The sequence below is a fragment of the Sus scrofa genome, chromosome 1 (assembly GCF_054392235.1).
Source record: "Sus scrofa isolate SSC_HxYL_T2T_F1_AM1 chromosome 1, Sscrofa_HxYL_maternal_Yorkshire_Landrace_v2.0, whole genome shotgun sequence".
NCBI lineage: Eukaryota > Metazoa > Chordata > Mammalia > Artiodactyla > Suidae > Sus > Sus scrofa.
In genome coordinates, this window is record NC_139383.1 from 140,594,583 (window position 1) to 140,614,027 (window position 19,445).

General features: G+C 42.6%; 1 protein-coding gene across 22 annotated transcripts in view; it reads right to left on the reverse strand.

Moving 5' to 3' along the window:
- Positions 1 to 19,445, reverse strand: part of EIF2AK4 (eukaryotic translation initiation factor 2 alpha kinase 4) — a 118,116-nt gene that overhangs the window by 48,523 nt on the left and 50,148 nt on the right. For 12 of the 22 annotated variants that reach the window (XR_014813089.1, XR_014813088.1, XR_014813029.1 and 9 more), the window contains 8 exons: positions 19,193 to 19,350; positions 16,857 to 17,392; positions 11,903 to 12,009; positions 10,904 to 11,061; positions 6,343 to 6,779; positions 5,700 to 5,769; positions 2,862 to 2,945; positions 569 to 691 (listed from right to left, as the gene is read on the reverse strand). Coding sequence is in view for 16 of the 22 variants with exons in the window: in XM_084972971.1 (XP_084829097.1) it covers positions 569 to 691; positions 2,862 to 2,945; positions 5,700 to 5,769; positions 6,343 to 6,779; positions 10,904 to 11,061; positions 11,903 to 12,009; positions 16,857 to 17,392; positions 19,193 to 19,350 (1,673 nt within the window). In the remaining 6 variants the exon portion in view is untranslated. Of the gene's footprint in view, positions 1 to 568; positions 692 to 2,861; positions 2,946 to 5,699; positions 5,770 to 6,342; positions 6,780 to 10,903; positions 11,062 to 11,902; positions 12,010 to 13,793; positions 13,949 to 16,856; positions 17,393 to 19,192; positions 19,351 to 19,445 lie in introns of those variants that run through there. The other 10 variants (XR_014813080.1, XM_084972997.1, XM_021097886.2 and 7 more) reach the window with 2 other exon arrangements.

Sequence of the window (19,445 nt, forward strand, 5' to 3'; positions counted from 1 at the left end):
GCAGGTAGGAAGCTGAGATCTGACCCATGTGTGGGCCATAGTTTACTGACTCCTCTTTTATCCTTCAGTGTTTTCTTTGAACTTTAAAGCTTTATATTATTTTCTTGCCCCCCTCCTTTTTTCTTTTTTTTTTCTTTTTCTTTTTTTTTTTTTTTTGTCTTTTTATGGCAGCACCCTCGGCACTTGGAAGTTCCCAGGCTAGGGGTCGAATCAGAGCTGTAGCTGCCAGCCTACGCCACAGCCACAGCAAGTCCAGGTCTGAGCTGCATCTGCAAACTACACCACAGCTCATGGCAATGCCAGATCCTTAACCCAATGAGCAAGGCCAGGGATCAAACCAGTGTCCTCATGGATCCTACTTGGGTTCACTACCACTGAGCCACAACAGGAACTCCCATATTTTCTTGCCTTCTGAGATGTTGTTCTACTTCTACAAAAATAGATTATTTCAACATACCTATCATCTTCTCCCTATTTCAGTGTTTCTCAGATCTCACCATATTTGACTTTTTTGTCATAAGTTTTATCTAAACCTAACTCTTTATATGTAAAATGTTGCTAAGTTTACTTTCTCATGGATATAAGCCAGTCCATCCAGAATCTCTCGGAAAAGCCTCCAGAGCCTGACGGTGTCTCGATACAGTCCCTGGTCAATGGTGTCACGTAAGGTACTCTTTTCACAGTATTCCATCTAGGGACAAGAACAAACCAGGCAGGATTTGATTATCCAGAGTTTCAGTGAAGGAGGACTACCACCATTAAAGTGATCCTCCATTTTTTTAAGACATGTACCACAATTTTAAATACTTGTGGGAAAGGCTTATTTATTTATTTTTTAATGAAAGAAAGAAACCAAGAGTATTTCAAAAAACTGGGGGGAAATAGACATAATCTCAGTGAGCGAACAAAACCATTTTTATTTTTCATATTATTATTCATTAAAAAAATAAGACTTTAAAATCCTTGTGACTTAATGTGAAAAAATTAAACATTAAGTAGTAAAATCTTATTTATTGTTTTTACAAGATTGTTTCCAAACTCAAATTTCCAGGAAGGGCTAATTAATAATCTAATGATATCACTAGCCCTTCTCATTTGTACATTAAATTAATGACAATGACCTTCAAGTCTAGAGCAAAACATTGTAAATAACGAAACGTTCAGGAAAGGGCTTGAGCTCATTCTTCTTAAGCGTACTGATCTATCAGAAAATAATGCAATATCATTTTAATCAAGTAGCATTTGATTTATGAAACTAACCTATACATTTCAAACCAGTGCCAGTATTGAGATTTCTCCTGAAGAAGGATTTTATTGGCTTTAAAAAGAGGATTATGTCTTTTTATTATTATTATTTTTTTGCTTTTTAGGGCCGTACCTGTGGCATATGGAAGTTCCCAGGCTAGGGGTCAAATCGGAGCTGCCACTGCTGGCCTTCACCATAGCCACAGTAATGTGGGATCTGGAGCCGAGTCTATGGCCTACACTATAGCTCATGGCAACACTGGATCCTTAACCTACTGAGCAAGGCCAGGGATCGAACTTGTATCCTCATGGATACCAGTTGGATTCATTTCCCGTGGGCCATGACAGGAACTCCAGGAATATGTGTTTTTAAATGAGAGGAATAGCCTCTCATGCTCATAATAACCATCTACAAACTCTGACTCATTTTCCAGGCCTCGAGAGGGCCTCTGACTCCCACACTGACCCTACCTCACCTCCAGTATGTACTTCTGTCTCACTAAAATTGTTCAGAAATTAACTCACATAGTAGATACTTAACAGTTTTAGGGACAAATGCCTTATGGTATGTGTGAATGGTTTATTTAGGGAAAACCTAAAGCCAGCTCCACCCTCAGGAAAGCAATCACCTGACCAGCCTCTTCTGAACCACTGTACTTGTCTGAGGGTTCCTTCTTGGGCAGAGTGCTGGATCTCACATTTAAAGACCTGCCTCCTTGCAGATGTGACTAAAAATACTGATAAGGACCCACAGTCTTGTTCATTTGGGCCAGAGGCAGGCTTTCCTCTCTGGTCTGGCTGTTACTCTGCTGGCAGAGCTCCCCACTGTCCCGAACATGTCCCTTGGAGTGTGGGTGGGCCAAAGCCTATAAGCTTCCCTTTAGCGATGCCCCTTTGGAACTGGTTTGCCTATGGCTCCTGTCCCTCAGGGGATCCAGAACAAGCCGCTCTCCTAAAGCCAGGTTGGTGTTTCTTTTGTACCCATGAGGATGTGTGCCTCAGACCTTACTTGCCCAGATTTAACTTGTTAGACAAAGTGGAGTTTCTGTACACACATGGTCTAGGGCTTATGGAACTCAGGAACGGCTGTAATTACTTCACACACGTTGTTTCTTTCTTTGGCCAACCCAGAGCATGCAGAAGTTTCCAGACCAGGGATTGAACCTTCACCTCAGCAGGGACCAGAGCCATAGCAGTGACAATACCAGATCCTTAACTGCTAAGCCACCAGGGAACTCCCACAAACATTACTTCTTTTATCCTTCATAAATCATTGAGGTAACTGCTTTTGTTTCATTTACAACTGTGGAACCTGGGACACAGAATGCTGAAGAACCCTGCCTGAGCTCTCATAGCTGTGTGGATCCCAGATGTGAACTTACCCAGCCCATGTTAGCCTGGTTCCCATAACCAATGCCCTATGGCATCTCCTGATATGGCACAGGAGTTTAAGGCTGGGAGAAAGGGCCTCCATGCTGCAATCCTCTCTGGACAATTACTCTTAGCAGGGCTGGTGAGCCCTCTTCTGCCTGCTCTCTTGTTCTCACCTCCCTAAACCTCCCCATCAGCAACTACTGGCAGCTGCCATGTCACTGAGCTGCATGCTGGGGCCTCACCTGGATATAGAGGTAGTGCACGGCCTCAGTGGTTGCCGGTGGCTCACTTTCATGGCAACTGTTCTCTCCATTGCAGTCTTCATCCTAAACCAAGAGGAGCACATGAGAACTCACAATGGGGCTGAAATGAAACCACATCACCACCATCATCAAGTCATTTGTGCCCGCCCCATCACACACATGACTATCCTGCTGCCTCAGAGCGGGGTGGGGGGGGGTGTCAGTGAGTAGAACACTGACAGTGTTTAAAAGGCAATTTTGCTAATACCAGGATTTACTGTATAGTTGCAAGTCTGTTCTGGTACAGAACAATGATGGGGTAGATAGGAAACAGGTAGGTATTCAAGTCAATTCCTTCTTACCACTGATATCTTTCTATGGCTAAGAAGGGTAGAATGGATGCAGACTAATATTTTAAGACAAATTTTATTGGAATGCCTTTCTTTGATGATAGGCTTACTTTGGAAATAAAAGATGAGAAATCCGTCTTGAGCTAAAACAATTTAAATGTAATCATATTACATGTAAAGGCCACCTTGCCCTTTGAAGGTGGCATTGAAAACCAACCAACAAGCTGCCACTTACGGTGACCAGGCTCCTAGGCTACTTTTCCGTATGGTTAGTCTGTGTGTCCCCTGCAGCTATTTTTTTTTTTTTTTTTTTAAACTCATGTCCCCTGAAAAAAAAAAAGGGGAGTTCCCATTGTGGTGCAGTGGAAACAAATCTGACTAGCATCAATAAGGACTCAGGTTCGACCCCTGGCCTCACTCAGTGGGTTAAGGATCTGGCATTGCCGTGAACTGTGGTATAGGTCACAGACGTGGCTCGGATCTTGTGTTGCTGTGGCTGTGGCATAGGCTGGCAGTGGCAGCTCTGATTCAACCCCTAGCCTGGGAATCTCCATGTGCTGTAGGTGCAGCCTAAAAAGACTAGACATTTAAATATTGCCTCCTACCCAAAAGTATGGAAAAAGCATTAGGTAGCATTTAACTGTTCCTGATTTGCATTTTTTTGGTGTGGAAACGTTTTCCAGTACTTTTTCTTCATTGAAGAAAAAAAAACCTTCTGCTCTGGAACAGTCAGGTTCTACTCTCGAATCATTTATTTATTCTGGGGACTATCTGTAGAAGATTGTTAATCTCTTAGAGGCTTCTACCCATCAATTAGAATACCCATGGGATAGTTCCCTTAATCAAGCAAAACCAGAATTGTAAATTTGGTGCCCCCATAATAATTAAATGCAAAACTAATGCTAAAACCGAAGGAGTAGTTTAGATTATTTATGCTATTATTCCTTAAACTTCCTCAGGGGCTTAAGGGGATTTTAATAGAAAACGGAAGTACTTTAAAAAATGCTGGCTAATGCATTCAAACCTCATTCAAACCAATTTAACTGCTTCTCTAAGAGGACCTATGTGTAGACTTTTCTTTATCTACTGTGAATGCATCCTTATAACTGCTTGTAATTACATATTTACTCCTGGTAATAAACTCATTGCATCCAATCCCTGGTTGCAGCAAGTTTCTCTATAGCAACAACTGATAGCCGTGGAAGTTAACACAAAAGCTTCACCCTGAACTCCATGCATCAGCACTGAGGGGCTCTGCTGCCCTGGGTGGAGGAAGATTGAGAAGTGAGTGGGGTCCAAGGCCTAGAGCAGTGTTTTTCAAATCTTTCAGACCACCAGGTATTTTACATCACAGAGTTAACCTGTAATACTGAGATGTATTTGGTATTCTACGCTTCTCTCTACAGCATTAAAAATAAAATAGGAGTTCCCGTCGTGGCGCAGTGGTTAACGAATCCGACTAGGAACCATGAGGTTGCGGGTTCGGTCCCTGCCCTTGCTCAGTGGGTTAAGGATCCGGCGTTGCCGTGAGCTGTGGTGTAGGTTGCAGACGCGGCTTGGATCCTGCGTTGCTGTGCCTCTGGCGTAGGCCAGTGGCTACAGCTCCGATTCAACCCCTAGCCTGGGAACCTCCATATGCCGCGGGAGCGGCCCAAGAAATAGCAAAAAAGACAAAAAAATAAAATAAAATAAAATAAAGCTGGCTGTAACCCTCAAAACATTTTAAAACCCATTACAGGATCATGACCCACAGTATTAAATGCTGTTTGGAGGACAGTTTATGAGAGCAAGTAATCAAGATTAACTGATTTGAGAGAGACCCACAGAACTCCATAATCAGGCTGTCTAGTTAATTAATTTCCATTATCCTCATCCCCGACCACACAATGTTTCCCCAAATCCTCCAGAAAATGGTTTTCACCAAAAGCAAAACAAACAAACAAAAAACCCCAGGAGTTCCCGTCGTGGCGCAGTGGTTAACGAATCCGACTAGGAACCATGAGGTTGCGGGTTCGGTCCCTGCCCTTGCTCAGTGGGTTAACGATCCGGCGTTGCCGTGAGCTGTGGTGTAGGTTGCAGACGCGGCTCGGATCCTGCGTTGCTGTGCCTCTGGCGTAGGCCAGTGGCTACAGCTCCGATTCAACCCCTAGCCTGGGAACCTCCATATGCCGCGGGAGCGGCCCAAGAAATAGCAACAACAACAACAAAAGACAAAAAGACAAAAGACAAAAAAAAAAAAAAAAAAAAAAAAACCCAGCATGTCAATTTATCCATCTCTTCTAAAAGCATAATTTATTATGTGGATAAATTAAGACCTATTGGTAAACATATGAGTAGCATATTTTAAATGTTTTAAAATTGATAGTTCCTATATTTGCATAAAGGATGAAGGCTTTACTATTTTACCTGAAGCTTATAACATTAAACATTTGTTTATGTACCCACCCCATGATAAATAAAATAGTGTAATTTCCATTTATATATTTACCTGATTCTGACTTTTACTGTTCTCATCGTCATTGTCAAAGATGATGTCACTGTCAGAATCTGAAGCAGGTCTTAAAAAGAGAAATAGAGAAAGACTAAAGAAATCAAATTCCCTGTTATACTTCAATAGCTAAGAGTTATGATAAACTGTATTCAGTTGGATACAATGAAATAAAACCATGAAAGTAAATGACCTGGGTGGATTCTGAGCTGCATTAAACTTTTAAGATCATAATTATTGGTGTGGTAACCCTTTTTAGAACTGCAGTAGGCCTTATGTCAAGACTCCAAATTAGGACCTGTATGTTCCACGGAACTGGAAGCCTTTATCTAAAAAGAACACTCGTTGAGAAATCTTAACAGATGTTTTAAGACGGAGGGACTGGAAGAAATTTCTATTTTTCCTTTTTCCAGGGCTTGGATTTTGGAGATCTCTTTAGATTTGGGTGGGGGGTGTGTGTGTGGGGGGGTGTGGGTGTGTGTGAGAGAGAGAAAAACCTCTGGACTGAATTTGGTTATTCTCTAAAAATTAGTTCTATATCCATATATTTCAACATGGTCCGCCAGACTGTATTTGTAACTGAATCCCGCTTCCCTGGTGAGGTCTCAGGGGGGACCAGACTTAAGGGCACGGAAGCTCTTACAGGAAGGACTGTGAAAAGACGCCCTCATGCTCCTCCTCGTCGTCATCCTCATCGCTGCTGGAGCCTGGGCCAGAGGCAGGGAAGCGGGCGCTGGCGGAGCGCTCGCCCGACGTGCTCCATTCCACCGAGCTGCTAAGGATGGGCGGCGGTGCCGCCGCCTCCACGCTGCCCAGGCCGTCTGTGTCGTTGGTGCCTGCCAGCGGCTGGGGCAAGGCTCGTTCGTCCCGGGCCTGGGGCCCCGCGTCCGGGGGCGGCGTAGCAGGTCCCACCGGCCGCTCATGCCTCTCTATCCAGGCATTGTAGTAGCGCACGATGTTCTCATGGTGCAGGCGCGACAGCAGCGTCACCTCGCCCTTGATCCTGCGGAAGTGCCTGCTGGCCGGGTTGATGGGGATGCGCTTCACTGCGTAGCAGCAGCCGTCCAGCTTGTTCTGCACCTGTGGGGTGGGAAGGTAGAGGAGCCGGTAGGTCAGCCACTCTGAAACCCCTCACAGATTGGCATTCACACTGCGTCATCTGTCCCCTCCCAAGGGGAACCCAGAGTTGTGAGTCACCATATGTCTGCAGCTCTTAGCTTGAAGGAAGTCTTGACTGCCAAAAACTGAGAAAACATCTCATCCCAAACTAGAATGAACTCAGCTTGCTAAGAGACTCTGGAGGTGGGGATGGGGGGAAATAATCTCCATTTTAATCATTCATTTTATTGACATTTACATCCTTGCTTTTCCAATATCACATCTGCTATCTAAATTTCCAATTAAACCTTGTCGCCTTTTCAACCTTGTTTTAAAAAAAAATATTTTCTAAACTCAGTGTAAAGTTTTAGAAGATGATTTTAGTTTTTCTCCAAAATTTTTTTACACTTAAAGTCACTAAAACACAAACTCAACTCCAACAGTTTTAAAGACCTGTGTGCAAATTCTAATTCTCAACTTATTAGAGCTTGAGCAAATGACTTAATTTCCTTGAAACTCAGTATTTAAATCTATGAAATGGCATTTTGCCACTTCCCTTACCTCAAAGGTGACTGTGAGACTAAATGAAATGATGTGAGTAAAGTACCTGTGTCAAAGCCTCACAGAGACTGGTGCTTAGTAAATAAAAGCAAATGGCATTAACACAATGATTGCCCACTGATTTTGTTACTAGGACCGAAGAATTACAACTGAGGTCATGTAAGGAAACCAGAATAATACAATTAAGAATAAAAGAAAAACACAAGAAAAATTCAAGAAAATGTTTCAAAGGCAAATCTCCATAGCCTACATAGAGGCATCCATAGCGGCAGTTTCACTATACAACTGGGTTGCCCAAAGTATTTTTTATACAATTTTGTTAACATTCTAGTCCCAACCATGCAGGTCAATTGAAGTGATGAAAACCAACAACCTGACCATTAACAGAAGGAGAAACTAGTTGGTTACAAAAGACAAAATAGAGCATCAAGAGGCTTTACTTTCTATACCCAAAACTACTCTTAGGAATGAGAAAGGAATACTATAAAATTGAGTTTCAGAGTATCTTTCTTAGATAGTGGTGAGAAACATGTTTTTGAGTAAAACAGGTGTTGGTCTGAATGCTGGTTGAAATCTCTTAGTTGATGTATGTAACCTCAGGAAAATGATGTAACTTCTGAGCCTCAGTTCTCTCATCTAGAAAATGGGGGTAATTATGAACCTATTTTATAAGAATGTCATGAGATTAAAAGACAAGGTGTGAACCACCTGGCACGCAGCCTCAACTAGGAAATGTGCTCCCCCCAAAATGACCGCACTGTGTTCTTTTACTGCTATGTTAAGAGAGTGGAAGCCATGGGTAAGTTTTGGCACTGTCTCCCAAACTCAAGTTTCAGTACACATCACATATGCTATTGTAACCACGTAGGACCCTTCCTGGGACAGGTGCCCCTAAGTCCAATGCCCACTTGTAAAAGAAACTTTAGTCTTGGAGTTCCCATCGTGGTGCAATGGTTAATGAATCCGACTAGGAACCATGAGATTGCGGGTTCAGTCCCTGGCCTTGCTCAGTGGGTTAAGGATCTGGCATTGCCATGAGCTATGGTGTACGTCACAGATGCGGCTCAGATCCCGAGTTGCTGTGGCTCTCGCGTAGGCCAGCAGCTACAGCTCCAATTTGACCCCTAGCCTGGGAACCTCCATATGCCACGGGAGTGGCCCAAGAAATGGTAAAAAAGACAAAAACAAACAAACAAACAAACAAACAAACCAAAAAACTCTTTCATCTCCCAGGCCTCCCCTGTGTCAGGAAAGGCTGACTCAACAATGACCGGAAGAATGTGAACATTTAGTAAGAAAAAAATGGCAACTGGGCCAAGATAACTGGTAACAATATAAAAAGTGAATCTGCCATGTAGTAGTCACAGAATCTTTAGTTCTTTCCTGAAGAACATAGATAACAATGCACATTCCTGAGTTTTTTTTATAGATACTACAACTAAAACTGCCACCAGATGGAAGAAAGGAACTGCATGATGAGCAGACCAGTTGGAGCCTGAGGACTGATGATGTTAACTCCTGACACTATCCTGTTACTTCACCATCAAAACTCCTGACACTATCCTGTTACTTCACCATCAAACAATCAGAGAACTGTGCATGAGCTGATCATAACACCCTGTGACCCTCTCCCTCATCTTGACTTTAAAAAACGCTCCCTTGGAATCCACTGGGGAGTTTGGGTCTCTTGGGCATGAGCTGCCCTTACTCCATGCTTGGCACCTGCAATAAATCCTGCACTTTCCTTAAATACATCCCAGTGTCAGTAGATTGTCGTTATTGCACTTGGGTGAGCTGACTCAAGTCTGGTTTGGTAAGCACTATGTCCTTGACTGGGAACTCCTAGGAATTCATTTATTAAAATGCATAGGTGGGTTTTTTGCCTGTGGTTCAGTAGGTTAAGGATCTGGCACTGTCAGTGCAGTGATGAGGGTTTGAGCCCTGGCCCAGGAACTTCTGCATGCCTCAGGCGCAGTCCTTTCCCCAAAAAAGTACATCAACAGTAATGGGTCCAACTGCTAATGAAATGCTAGATCTTTAAGGAGATGGCCTTAACCTGAAAATAGAGGTGGGATGTGAAGGCTCTGGGGTTCTCATATGGAGAAACCACAAGAAAAACATGAAGGTTTAAGTTACTAAGGTGCTTTGTTATATGAACTTTACTAGGCACTTTTTAAGTACTTGTAAGGAAAGGAAGTTTGATCATGTTTTGCATTCAAGATTCTAAACTATAAAGAAGTTAAAGGGAGTTGATCAAAATTATGGTGTGAATTAAAGGGATAATATATACTTCAATTATCCACTCCTTTTTTTTTTTTTTTTTTTTTTTTTCCTTTTTGCCATTTCTTGGGCCGCTCCCTCAGCATATGGAGGTTCCCAGGCTAGGAGTTGAATCGGACCTGTAGCCGCCGGCCTATGCCAGAGCCACAGCAACACGGGATCCGAGCTGCGTCTGTGACCTACACCACAGCTCACGGCAACGCCGGATCCTTAACCCACTGATCGAGGCCAGGGATCGAACCTGCAACCTCATGGTTCCTAATCGGATTCGTTAACCACTGAGCCACTACGGGAACTCCAATTATCCACTCCTCTTAAAGATAACCATGATTACCTGAAAAGGATATCTGTCTGCCCAAAGTAGATCTATTTAATCACTCAATTGTAATGTCTCTACTTTCAAGAAGAAAGTTGAAAATTTCCTGTGCTACTATGACTTCCTTTTGGAAAGCTTGCTTAAGTTTGTCTTTCTGTCCTTGACTACCACAGAAAAACTACTTTCATTCTTTCTTCAGTGTAAAAGGCCTTCTCTAGTAATATAAATACCGCTTCCTAATAATACTCTCAGAATTCTAAACAGACACATGCCCTATTAGTAGTGGGCCACCTTCTTATGTGTAAAATGACATAAATCTCATATGGATTTGAAAACAGTAATCTGGGTCTCCTAAATTCAGAAAAATGCTTAATTATACAATAACAGCTGAAATCTCTCTCCCCAGGGGCAGATGATAATAAAGGTCACCCGAAGAGCCTGGAATGAAGAAGGCAAGACTAACAGCAGCACATCTTCGGTACACATCAGTAGTTTTCCATCTCAATAAGAGCTAGAAAATAAAAGCCATCAAAGACCATCTGGGGCCATTTCCCAGTCTGAATTCCATTTTGGTTCTAACCCCATCACCCTTCTAGCTACAGCAGCTCTAAAAGCAAATGCGAGCAAGAGAGAACAATTTTCTTTCTGAACCAAAGCACACAAAAATGTTCTTTGTGTAGAGGTCTTGACTCCACTTGAAGTACCCTTATAATCATGTGGTTTTCACGTTAATGTACTGCATCAGGAGAGGGAAGAGGAAATGATGTGTTCTTAATGTGTCCAGTATAACCTTAAATAAAGCCTTTAACTCCACGAAGGGGAGGCTGATGATAGTTTCAAATGGTCTTATTCACTTCCCTCCCTATTCTCAAAATAGCAGTCCATAAGTCTGCAGAAATGGAACAGAGAAAGAGCTCAAAAAGGGACTGGGGACAACTCAGGACCACACCTTGATGACAGCTCCAAAAGCTCCTTTGCCAAGAAGCTGCAATTCTTCAAACTCAATGAAATAGCGGGAAAACTGTCTCTGTGTCTCACTGAAGAACGCAGCACTGGGTGGCTGGTTGCTAGGAATGACAGTCTCCACGTAATCTTGTCCTCCAGAATCTGTCAGAAAACAAAAGGCAGAGGCAACTGAGGCATTAGAAATATAGGAAGGGCTGCAACATCCAATAACCACGATGCAAGGGTGGGAGGAAGGGGCCACAACCAGGGACTGGGAGTTTGAAAAAATCTCTCTTGTCTGGCAGGCCTTTTAAGGCTTTCCTCACCTTGTCCTACTTCAAGCAGGTAGAAATATACAGTTTGCCCTAGTTTTCAGGGAGGGTAACTAAGAGGAAAGAAATGACTGAACAATAGAGCCAGAAGCCAAGCTCAATCTCTACTGAGGTTCCTTCATCTGATGCTTGAATAACAGTAGGGAAATCTAGTTTCATAGCTGTAAGAGTGACGTGCCCAGGAAGGGTTACTCAACACTAAGAGGCTAACCACTGGAGACTCCATCAGAAGAGACAGGAAAGGAGTTCCTGTCCTGGCTCAGCAGAAATAAACCCAACTAGCATCCATAAGGTCGAAGGTTCGATCCCTGGCCTTGCTTAGTGGGTTAAGAATCTGGTGTTGCTGTGAGCTGTGATGTAGGTCACAGACAAGGCTGGGTTCTGACATTGCTGTGGCGTAGGATGGTAGCTGTAGCTCCGATTCAACCCCTAGCCTGGGAAATTCCAAATGCCTTAAAAAATATCATACAATACAATACAAGAGATGGGAAAACCCAGGAAGGTGTTAAAACGCTTTCATGCACATGTTGAATGAATGCATTTATAGATAGCTCAGCATAAAATAGATAAAATAAATGATCCATGCAGTCACTTCCAGCCTTAGGTTTACAAATATTTTCAAAATAATTTATGTCAAATAGGCTATAAGAAAAGAACGCTAACAGACTCACCTTCAGGACTTTGTTCCAGTAAAGGCATTTTGGGCTGAGGATTTATAAAGCTGTGTTTTAATAACTGCTGAGGATTCCATCTTTCCTTATCATCTAAGCAGACACACCTCAGTGAGAAAGAAAAAAAGAATCTCAGCAAGACACAAAATAAATGCTAATTAAGCCAAGGCTTTGAACTATGGGCTTATTTTTAAAAGATACACATTAGAGAATTCATTTTACCTATGAACCTAAGTCCACTCATAAGTGAATTTCATTAAACATCCCTGCAGGATTTACATGCTGAAAACCAGGCTGGGTACAAGTGGGTGAATTAAAAAAAAAAAAAAAAAAAGGTACAGTCTCTAGAGGCAGGACGACTGACCTTCATGGAATGACATTTTTAGAAGTCTAGGTTAAGATAGCACAAGTAGGTTATGAATTTTCATTCCCACTAACAGATTAATGACTTATGCTAAACTAAGCCTTTCTGGGGACCAGTCATAAATAAAAGTTCCTAAAGGATAAGCAAATCAGATAGCTGATCACAGGTTGTGGCCCAATAGGATAAACTTTAGATAAAGCATGTTCATCACAGTATGAAGTATGTTGGTGACAATTAAGAATGACTTTTTGAAAGTTACATTTTATCACTTTTTTTTACTTATCATTCCTTGAAACTAATCACTTGCAACTTGTTAAATGAATGAAAACAAGCTATACATTTCACCCAGTGCTTTTTAGAGCTGGGTCCTTGACCAGCAGCATCAGTATCACATGGGAATTTGTTAGAACTACAAATTCTTCTCCACCCCAGTCCCAGTAAATCAGCAAATCTGGGGGTTGAGCAGTCACCTGTGCTTTAACAAGCTCTCCAGGTGGTTTCAATCCAAGAGAAAGTCTGAGAGCCACTGTTGTAACTAAACTAAGCCGGTTGGCTTTCATAACAATGACCTAAGTAGCACTGCTTGGTAGCACTTGACCCTAATTATAAGTCATTGTGAATTATGGACTTAAAATCTGTACTCCTAAAGTGATGACAGAGAGCATCATAAAGGATAACATTTAATTTTTTCATGTCACAGTACTAATAAGTAAAGCACTCCTAATTTCATACCTTGAGAGAGCAAGAAAAGATTGCAACAAAAGGAGTTCCCGTTGTGGCTCAGTGGTAACAAACCTGACTAGTATCCATAAGGATGCTGGTGTGATTCCTGGCCTTTCTCAGTGGGTTAAGGATCCAGTGTTGTCATGAGCTGTAGGTCATGACACGGTTTGGATCCCATGTTGCTGTGGCTGTGGCCTAGGCCTCCAGCTGTAGCTCCTGTTGGATCCTTAACCTGGGAACTTCCATGGGCCACAGGTGCAGATCTAAAAGGCCAAAAAAAAAAAAAAAAAAAAAAAGATTGCAACAAAAGCATTACTCTAAGATACTGTATTTTCCCCTAAATCTAAAATTAGTTCAATTACAACAGTAAAATACCTCCTCCTTGCAAATATTAACACATTACTGGTAAGAATAAAACCTTAGGTAAACATCCAAAAAAGACATATAGCTTTAATTTGTGAATATTGATTTTATTTTAAGGACATCATCGTGTACATATTATTCATCTTGCTTTTTTTCATCTGACCACATAAAAGTTTCTGTACCCAGTTCTACTGTGGGGAGGGGTGTTTCAGACTTCAACTCAAATCTAACACTATCTACTTGGAGACAGCATCAGATCCCACTGGTTAAGGACTCAGTCCTACAAGACTGCTCCACCTCAGCTCCACTTGAGATACCTATTCTAGGTCCAGGTTGTCCACCTGTGCTTCTGACCAACAGGCTGCAGACCAGAGTCCAACGCCCTCCCTCCTTAGGTTCAATGTACTAGAGCAGCTCGCAGAACTCGGACATTTTACTTACTAGATTGCCAGTGTTTTACAAAGGATATAACTCAGAAACAGTCAGATGGAAGAAAGGCACAGGACAAGGTATCTGGGAAGAGGCTTGGAACCTCCTTGCCCTCTTGGTGCCTCCATGTGTCCACCAACACAAAGCTCTCTGAACCCTGCCTTTCTGGCTTTTAATGGAGGCTTTGCTATATATATATATAGGCACAACTGATTAAATCACTGGCTCCTCGTGATCCATTCAACCTCCAACCCCTCTCCCCTCCACTGAGGTTGGGGGTGGGACTGAAAAGTTCCAAAGCCCTAAATCAAGCAGTTGGGTTTCCCCGGCAACCAGCCCCCACCTGTAGGTGCTTTCCCAAAGTCACCTCATTACTTAACAGGAGACACCTTTACTGTTATCCCCATTTTTTTTTTTTTTTCCCCCACAGGAGGAAATTCAGGATTGGGCACTTAAGTTGCTCAGCCTGTAAGGGGTAAAGGTGGGCTAGGAACCTGGTTGTCTGGCTCTGAGTCAGGGCTCTTTCCCATCACAGAGATTAAACAAAACCTTTCTCCAAAGAATGTTCGCCAAGAAGTAAAATTACTACAAATGAAATGCCACTCCTATGCTGGTCTGGGAATTTTTTTTTTCTTTTGTTAACTGGGGGTGGACAACAAAGGTAGTAAAACACTTCCCTGGAGCTGCTTCTTAACTACAACAGGGAGAGAGAAATATATGAATCAGCCTAGAGGACGCATTATTAACAGAATAAGAAGTAGTGCTGATCTCAAGTTCAAAACCGACAGATTAGAGCTCTTCTCTAAGAAGAGAACTAGGAAAGTTTTAGCTACTGAGTCCTTCATTTTACTTTTTTTTTTTTTTTTTGTCTTGCCTACAGCATGTGAAAGTTCCTGGGCCAGGGACTGATCCCATACCACTGCAGTAATCTGAGCCACAGCAGTGACATCAGATCCTTAACCTGCTAAGCCACCAGGAAACTCATTTTACTATTAAATGTGAAAAATATGTTCTACTTAAACTTCTCAGTGTTGTTTTTAAAAATACATAATGCTATTGCTAACCTTTACTCAATCTTGATCAGTGAGGAAGGGCCAAAAGCTAATGATGACATTTTGAAGAACAAAATGAGTCTTTGCTTCAGTGGTTCTATCACCATATTCCCTTTGATGTCATTTTAGTCATCCTCATTGTCAGGGTGCATTTATAAATATTTTTAAAGTCCTATGGCACTTAAGAGAAATCATAAAAAATTTCTTTAGAAATCTTAGATGTTTAATACTTTAAGAAGGGAATAAAGGGGGTTCCCATCATGGCTCAGTGGTTAACGAATCCGACTAGGAACCATGAGGTTGCAGGTTCGATCCCTGGCCTCGATCAGTGGGTTAAGGATCCCGCATTGCCATGAGCTGTGGTGTAGGTTGCACAGACGTGGCTTGGATCTGATGTTGCTGTGGCTGTGGTGTAGGCCGGCAGCTGCAGCTCCAATTAGACCCATAGCCTGGGAACCTCCATATGCCATGGGTGCGGCCCTAGAAAAGACAGAAAGACAAAAAAAAAAAAAAAAAAAATACAGCATCCAGAAAGACTTTCTACAACTGTATGTATATCACATCCACTTCTATTTTATAGTACACAGAAACTATCTTATTTAAATGTAAGTGCAGCTGCTATCACTTCTGTAATGGCTAAGACAATGAGTGACAGGAAATAATAATATGAATCAGGCCAAAAGGCAGCGGGGATGGTTGGGAACAGAAAAAGAAATGTAAAGGGTAAAAGAAAAGAAATGTAGTGAGTGATGAAGTGAGGAAAAAATGAATGACTGGGAAAAAGAAAAAAAGGTGAGAAATAAGACAGAGTGTCAGGTAGGGAAAAAACCCGTCCAAGTCCACTTCTCTTGAAGTGGGAGAATATCTAGAAAAACCCAGAGAGCAAGGATCTTATTTAACAGAGAAACTGAGAAAACCTAGGTGTAGCTTGGACTGAGAACAGAGGTAAGGCTAAACTAGAAATCACTGAACTGGAGTTCTTGTTGTGGCTCAGTGGTATGAACCTGAACTAGTATCTGTGAGAATGTGGGTTCGATCCCTGGCTCCTCTCATTGGGTTAAGGATCCAGCATTGCTCTGAGCTGTGGTGTAGGTCGTAGACATGGCTTGGATCCTGTGTGGCTGTGGCTAGCAGCTACAGCTCCGTTTTGACGCCTAGCTTGGGACCCTCCATATTCCTCTGGTGCAGCCTTAAAAAAGAAAAAAAAAAAGAAATCACTGAACTGAAGGACCTGGACAAAGACTTTTGGCCACAGGAAAATCTATCAGTAAGGGCTGTCTCAAAGTGGATAAAACTTGGACAAATTAGGGGTATGGTTTTAACACCTACAAACTATTACACATAAAATAGATAAGCAAGAAGGACATACTATATGGGAACTACAGCCATTATTTTATAATGACCTATAATGGAGTATAATCTGCAAAAATACTGAATCACTATGCTATATACCTGAAACTAACAATACTGTAAATCAACCACACCTCAAAACAAAGAAAACAAAAAACCACTTGGCTCTGTAATTAAATGTATACCTGTAATTTATAGGTGTCAAAAAATGCTCTGGCTAGAGCAAGGAATTCCAGCTGAATGGGACACTGATAATGAAGAATGGTTAAGAGGAACAAGGGGCAGAATGGCACTCCTTAAACTGTTTTCTAAGCAAAAGGTCCTGTCTTTGACCCCTTAGGAACCAGCAGCAAAGACAGAGAGGTATTGCATTTTGGCATCTCTCCCTAGTGACTTCCTAGGGTACACCAGGCAGTCACCCAGAAGTAGTCTGAAAATCTATTACTAAGCCCAAGTAAATTCAGAAGAACATCGGAGTTAGAGGAATGCTAAACAAAAGGGAGAAAACAGAACATAACATGTGGCTGGGAAAGGACTGAGAGAACAAAGAATTAACTCTAATCCTGATAGTCACTTTTTGGCTTACACATAGGACTTAGCTATCTGGCACCTCCCAGCACAAGCAGAAGTAGAGGAGTAGAGTGCAGTCAGGGAGAATCTCGGTGATACTCACTTCCTCAGGAAATCCTGAAAGTCAGCTGGCAAGTCACTAGGGATGGTCACTGGGTATTCGCCACACTCTTGTCCTTGGCTGAGGGAGAGCAGCAGAAGGCCGAGCCGCCAGACATCCCCTTTCTTCCCCGTTTTATAAGGTAGGGCACTGTCACTAAAACGAACTCGGGTTTGCTCAAACACATCCTCCTTGCAAATGTCTGCCAGGCGCTTAGAAATGCTGTAGTCTGTGATCTTGATAGTGCCCTCTGCGTCCACCAAGACATTCGATGCGCTGAGCACCTTGTGCACCACAGAATTGCTGTGCAAATAATCGAGGCCTGACAAGAGCTGGGTTGCGTACCTGCGGAGCTGATGCACAGGGATGGGGCCTGAATGGCTCAGGTGGGCTGCGAGGGAGACCCCATTCATGTGCTCCACTAAAATGTCCACCACGATGGAATCATTTTGCTCTTTGAGGTTCATTGCAAAGTAGCGCACTATGTTTGGATGGCTCAGTTTGACCAGTGAGCTGAATTCTGTTTCTGCCCCTTGAATCTGATGCAGAAAAAAATTCCATAAAACAATACTGGGTTGGTCAGTAAAATACTTAATAGAAACTGTACTTTCAAAGGAGAAAAGGAGAATGCTCTTCACTAAATTCTCTCCTAAACCACAAACTCAACCTACTAGTTGGTAAAGAGAGACAGCTTTTAAAAGCAGCTTCTGTGATACAGCCCCAGAAAAAAGACACATTAAAATTTTCTTTGGGGAGGGAGGGCTGAACCAGGAAATCTCAGGTCAAGTTCCCAGATCAGGGATTGAACAGTAGCTGTAGTGACAATGCTGGATCCTTAACTCACTGAGCCACCGTGGTAACAAACCTGACTAGGATCCATGAGGATGCAGGTTCGATCCCTGGCCTCCCTCAGTGGGTTAAGGATCTGGCGTTGCCATGAGCTGTGGCGTAGGTCACAGACATGGCTCGAATCTGGTGTTGCTGTGGCTGTGGTGTAGGCTGACAGCTGTAGCTCCGATTCAATCCCTAGCCTGGGAATTTCCATATGCCATGGGTGCCACCCTAAAACGAAAAATAAAATAAACTTTCCTGATTATAAAGATTCATTGTCTGAAGTTCCCGTTGTGGCTCAGTGGGTTAAGAACCCAATATAGTATCCATGAGAACTTGGGTTTGATCCCTGGCCTTGCTCAGTGGGTTAAGGATCCTGCATTGCTGCAAGTTTCAGCATAGGTTGCAGATGTGGCTTGGATCCAGTGTGGCTGTGGCACAGGCTCCAGCTATAGCTCTTATTCTACCCCTAGCCCAGGGACTTTCATATGCCATAGGTGTGGCCCTAAAAAAAGCCCCCCCCCCCAAAAAAAAACAACTCTTGGTGCCAATGCCATGGTCCCCACCAACTGTGGCAGTTGGGTGGGGGAGCTACCAAAAAAATATAGATATTCACTGTCAAAATTTTAGTAAGTGCTAATACAAAAGAAAAAAAATCCAATGTACCACCCAAAGACAACTGTTACGATTTCAGTGTATTTACTTCGTTTTTCTTTTTGTCATAAATATACATACGTTTCTAAACACAATGCCTTACCTACTGTTTTATAAGCTCTTTATTTATTATGTAACACTGCAATATGCAATATTAAATGTTCTCTTTATTTATTTTTTTGGTCTTTTTGCCATTACTTGGGCCGCTCCCGTGGCATATGGGGGTTCCCAGGCTAGGGTCTAATCGGAGCTGTAGCCACCGGCCTACGCCAGAGCCACAGCAACGTGGGATCTGTGCCGCGTCTGCAATCTACACCACAGCTCATGGCAACGCCGGATCGTTAACCCACTGAGCAAGGCCAGGGACCAAACCCTCAACCTCATGGTGCCTAGTTGGATTCCTTAACCACTGCGCCACGACGGGAACTCCTAAATGTTTTCTTTAAACCCAGGATTATAAATGAACTATAAAATCCTCCAGTCCCTTAAAATTTAGTTGTGAAACAATATTTCAGAAGATTAGGGAAAATGCAAATAATTGCCAATAGTACAATTATGAAGCCCTCTTTGTCCCAACTGGACAGAGAGCTACTAATAGAATAATAAGGGGGGAGGAGGTTGAGAAGCAGCTACGAAAGCTTTGAGCATGCTGTGAAAGTTCTGAAAGAGGCAGCAGGGGCTGAGAAAACCTGTAAGGAAGGTGCTGCTCCTTTACCATGCCCTTTGGTTAAACAGCTCTCTCAGCATACTGGGTCATCTTTGCTGGCCAATCAAATGCAGAGCTGTTTTGTTTCATCATCTTCCTTAAGTTGGAGATTGGGCTTTTTGATCAGTGAGCCATCTGGGATGCATACCTGCTTTTTGCACTTATCAATCTTCTCTTTTTCCTGACTGGTAAGGAACGGACCCATTTTTTTCTGCCATTGAAGGACCCACTCATACAATAAGACAAAGCTGCCGGTGGCTGTTTCCAAAGCATTGTAAATTAATTTCCCAAGCTGCTCATCACTGCCTGCATGTTGAAAGAAAATATAATTAAATCTCACTGGTACATTTTCTGTGGGCATTTAAAAAAAAAAAAAAGAGAGAGAGAGACAGGATAGTCAT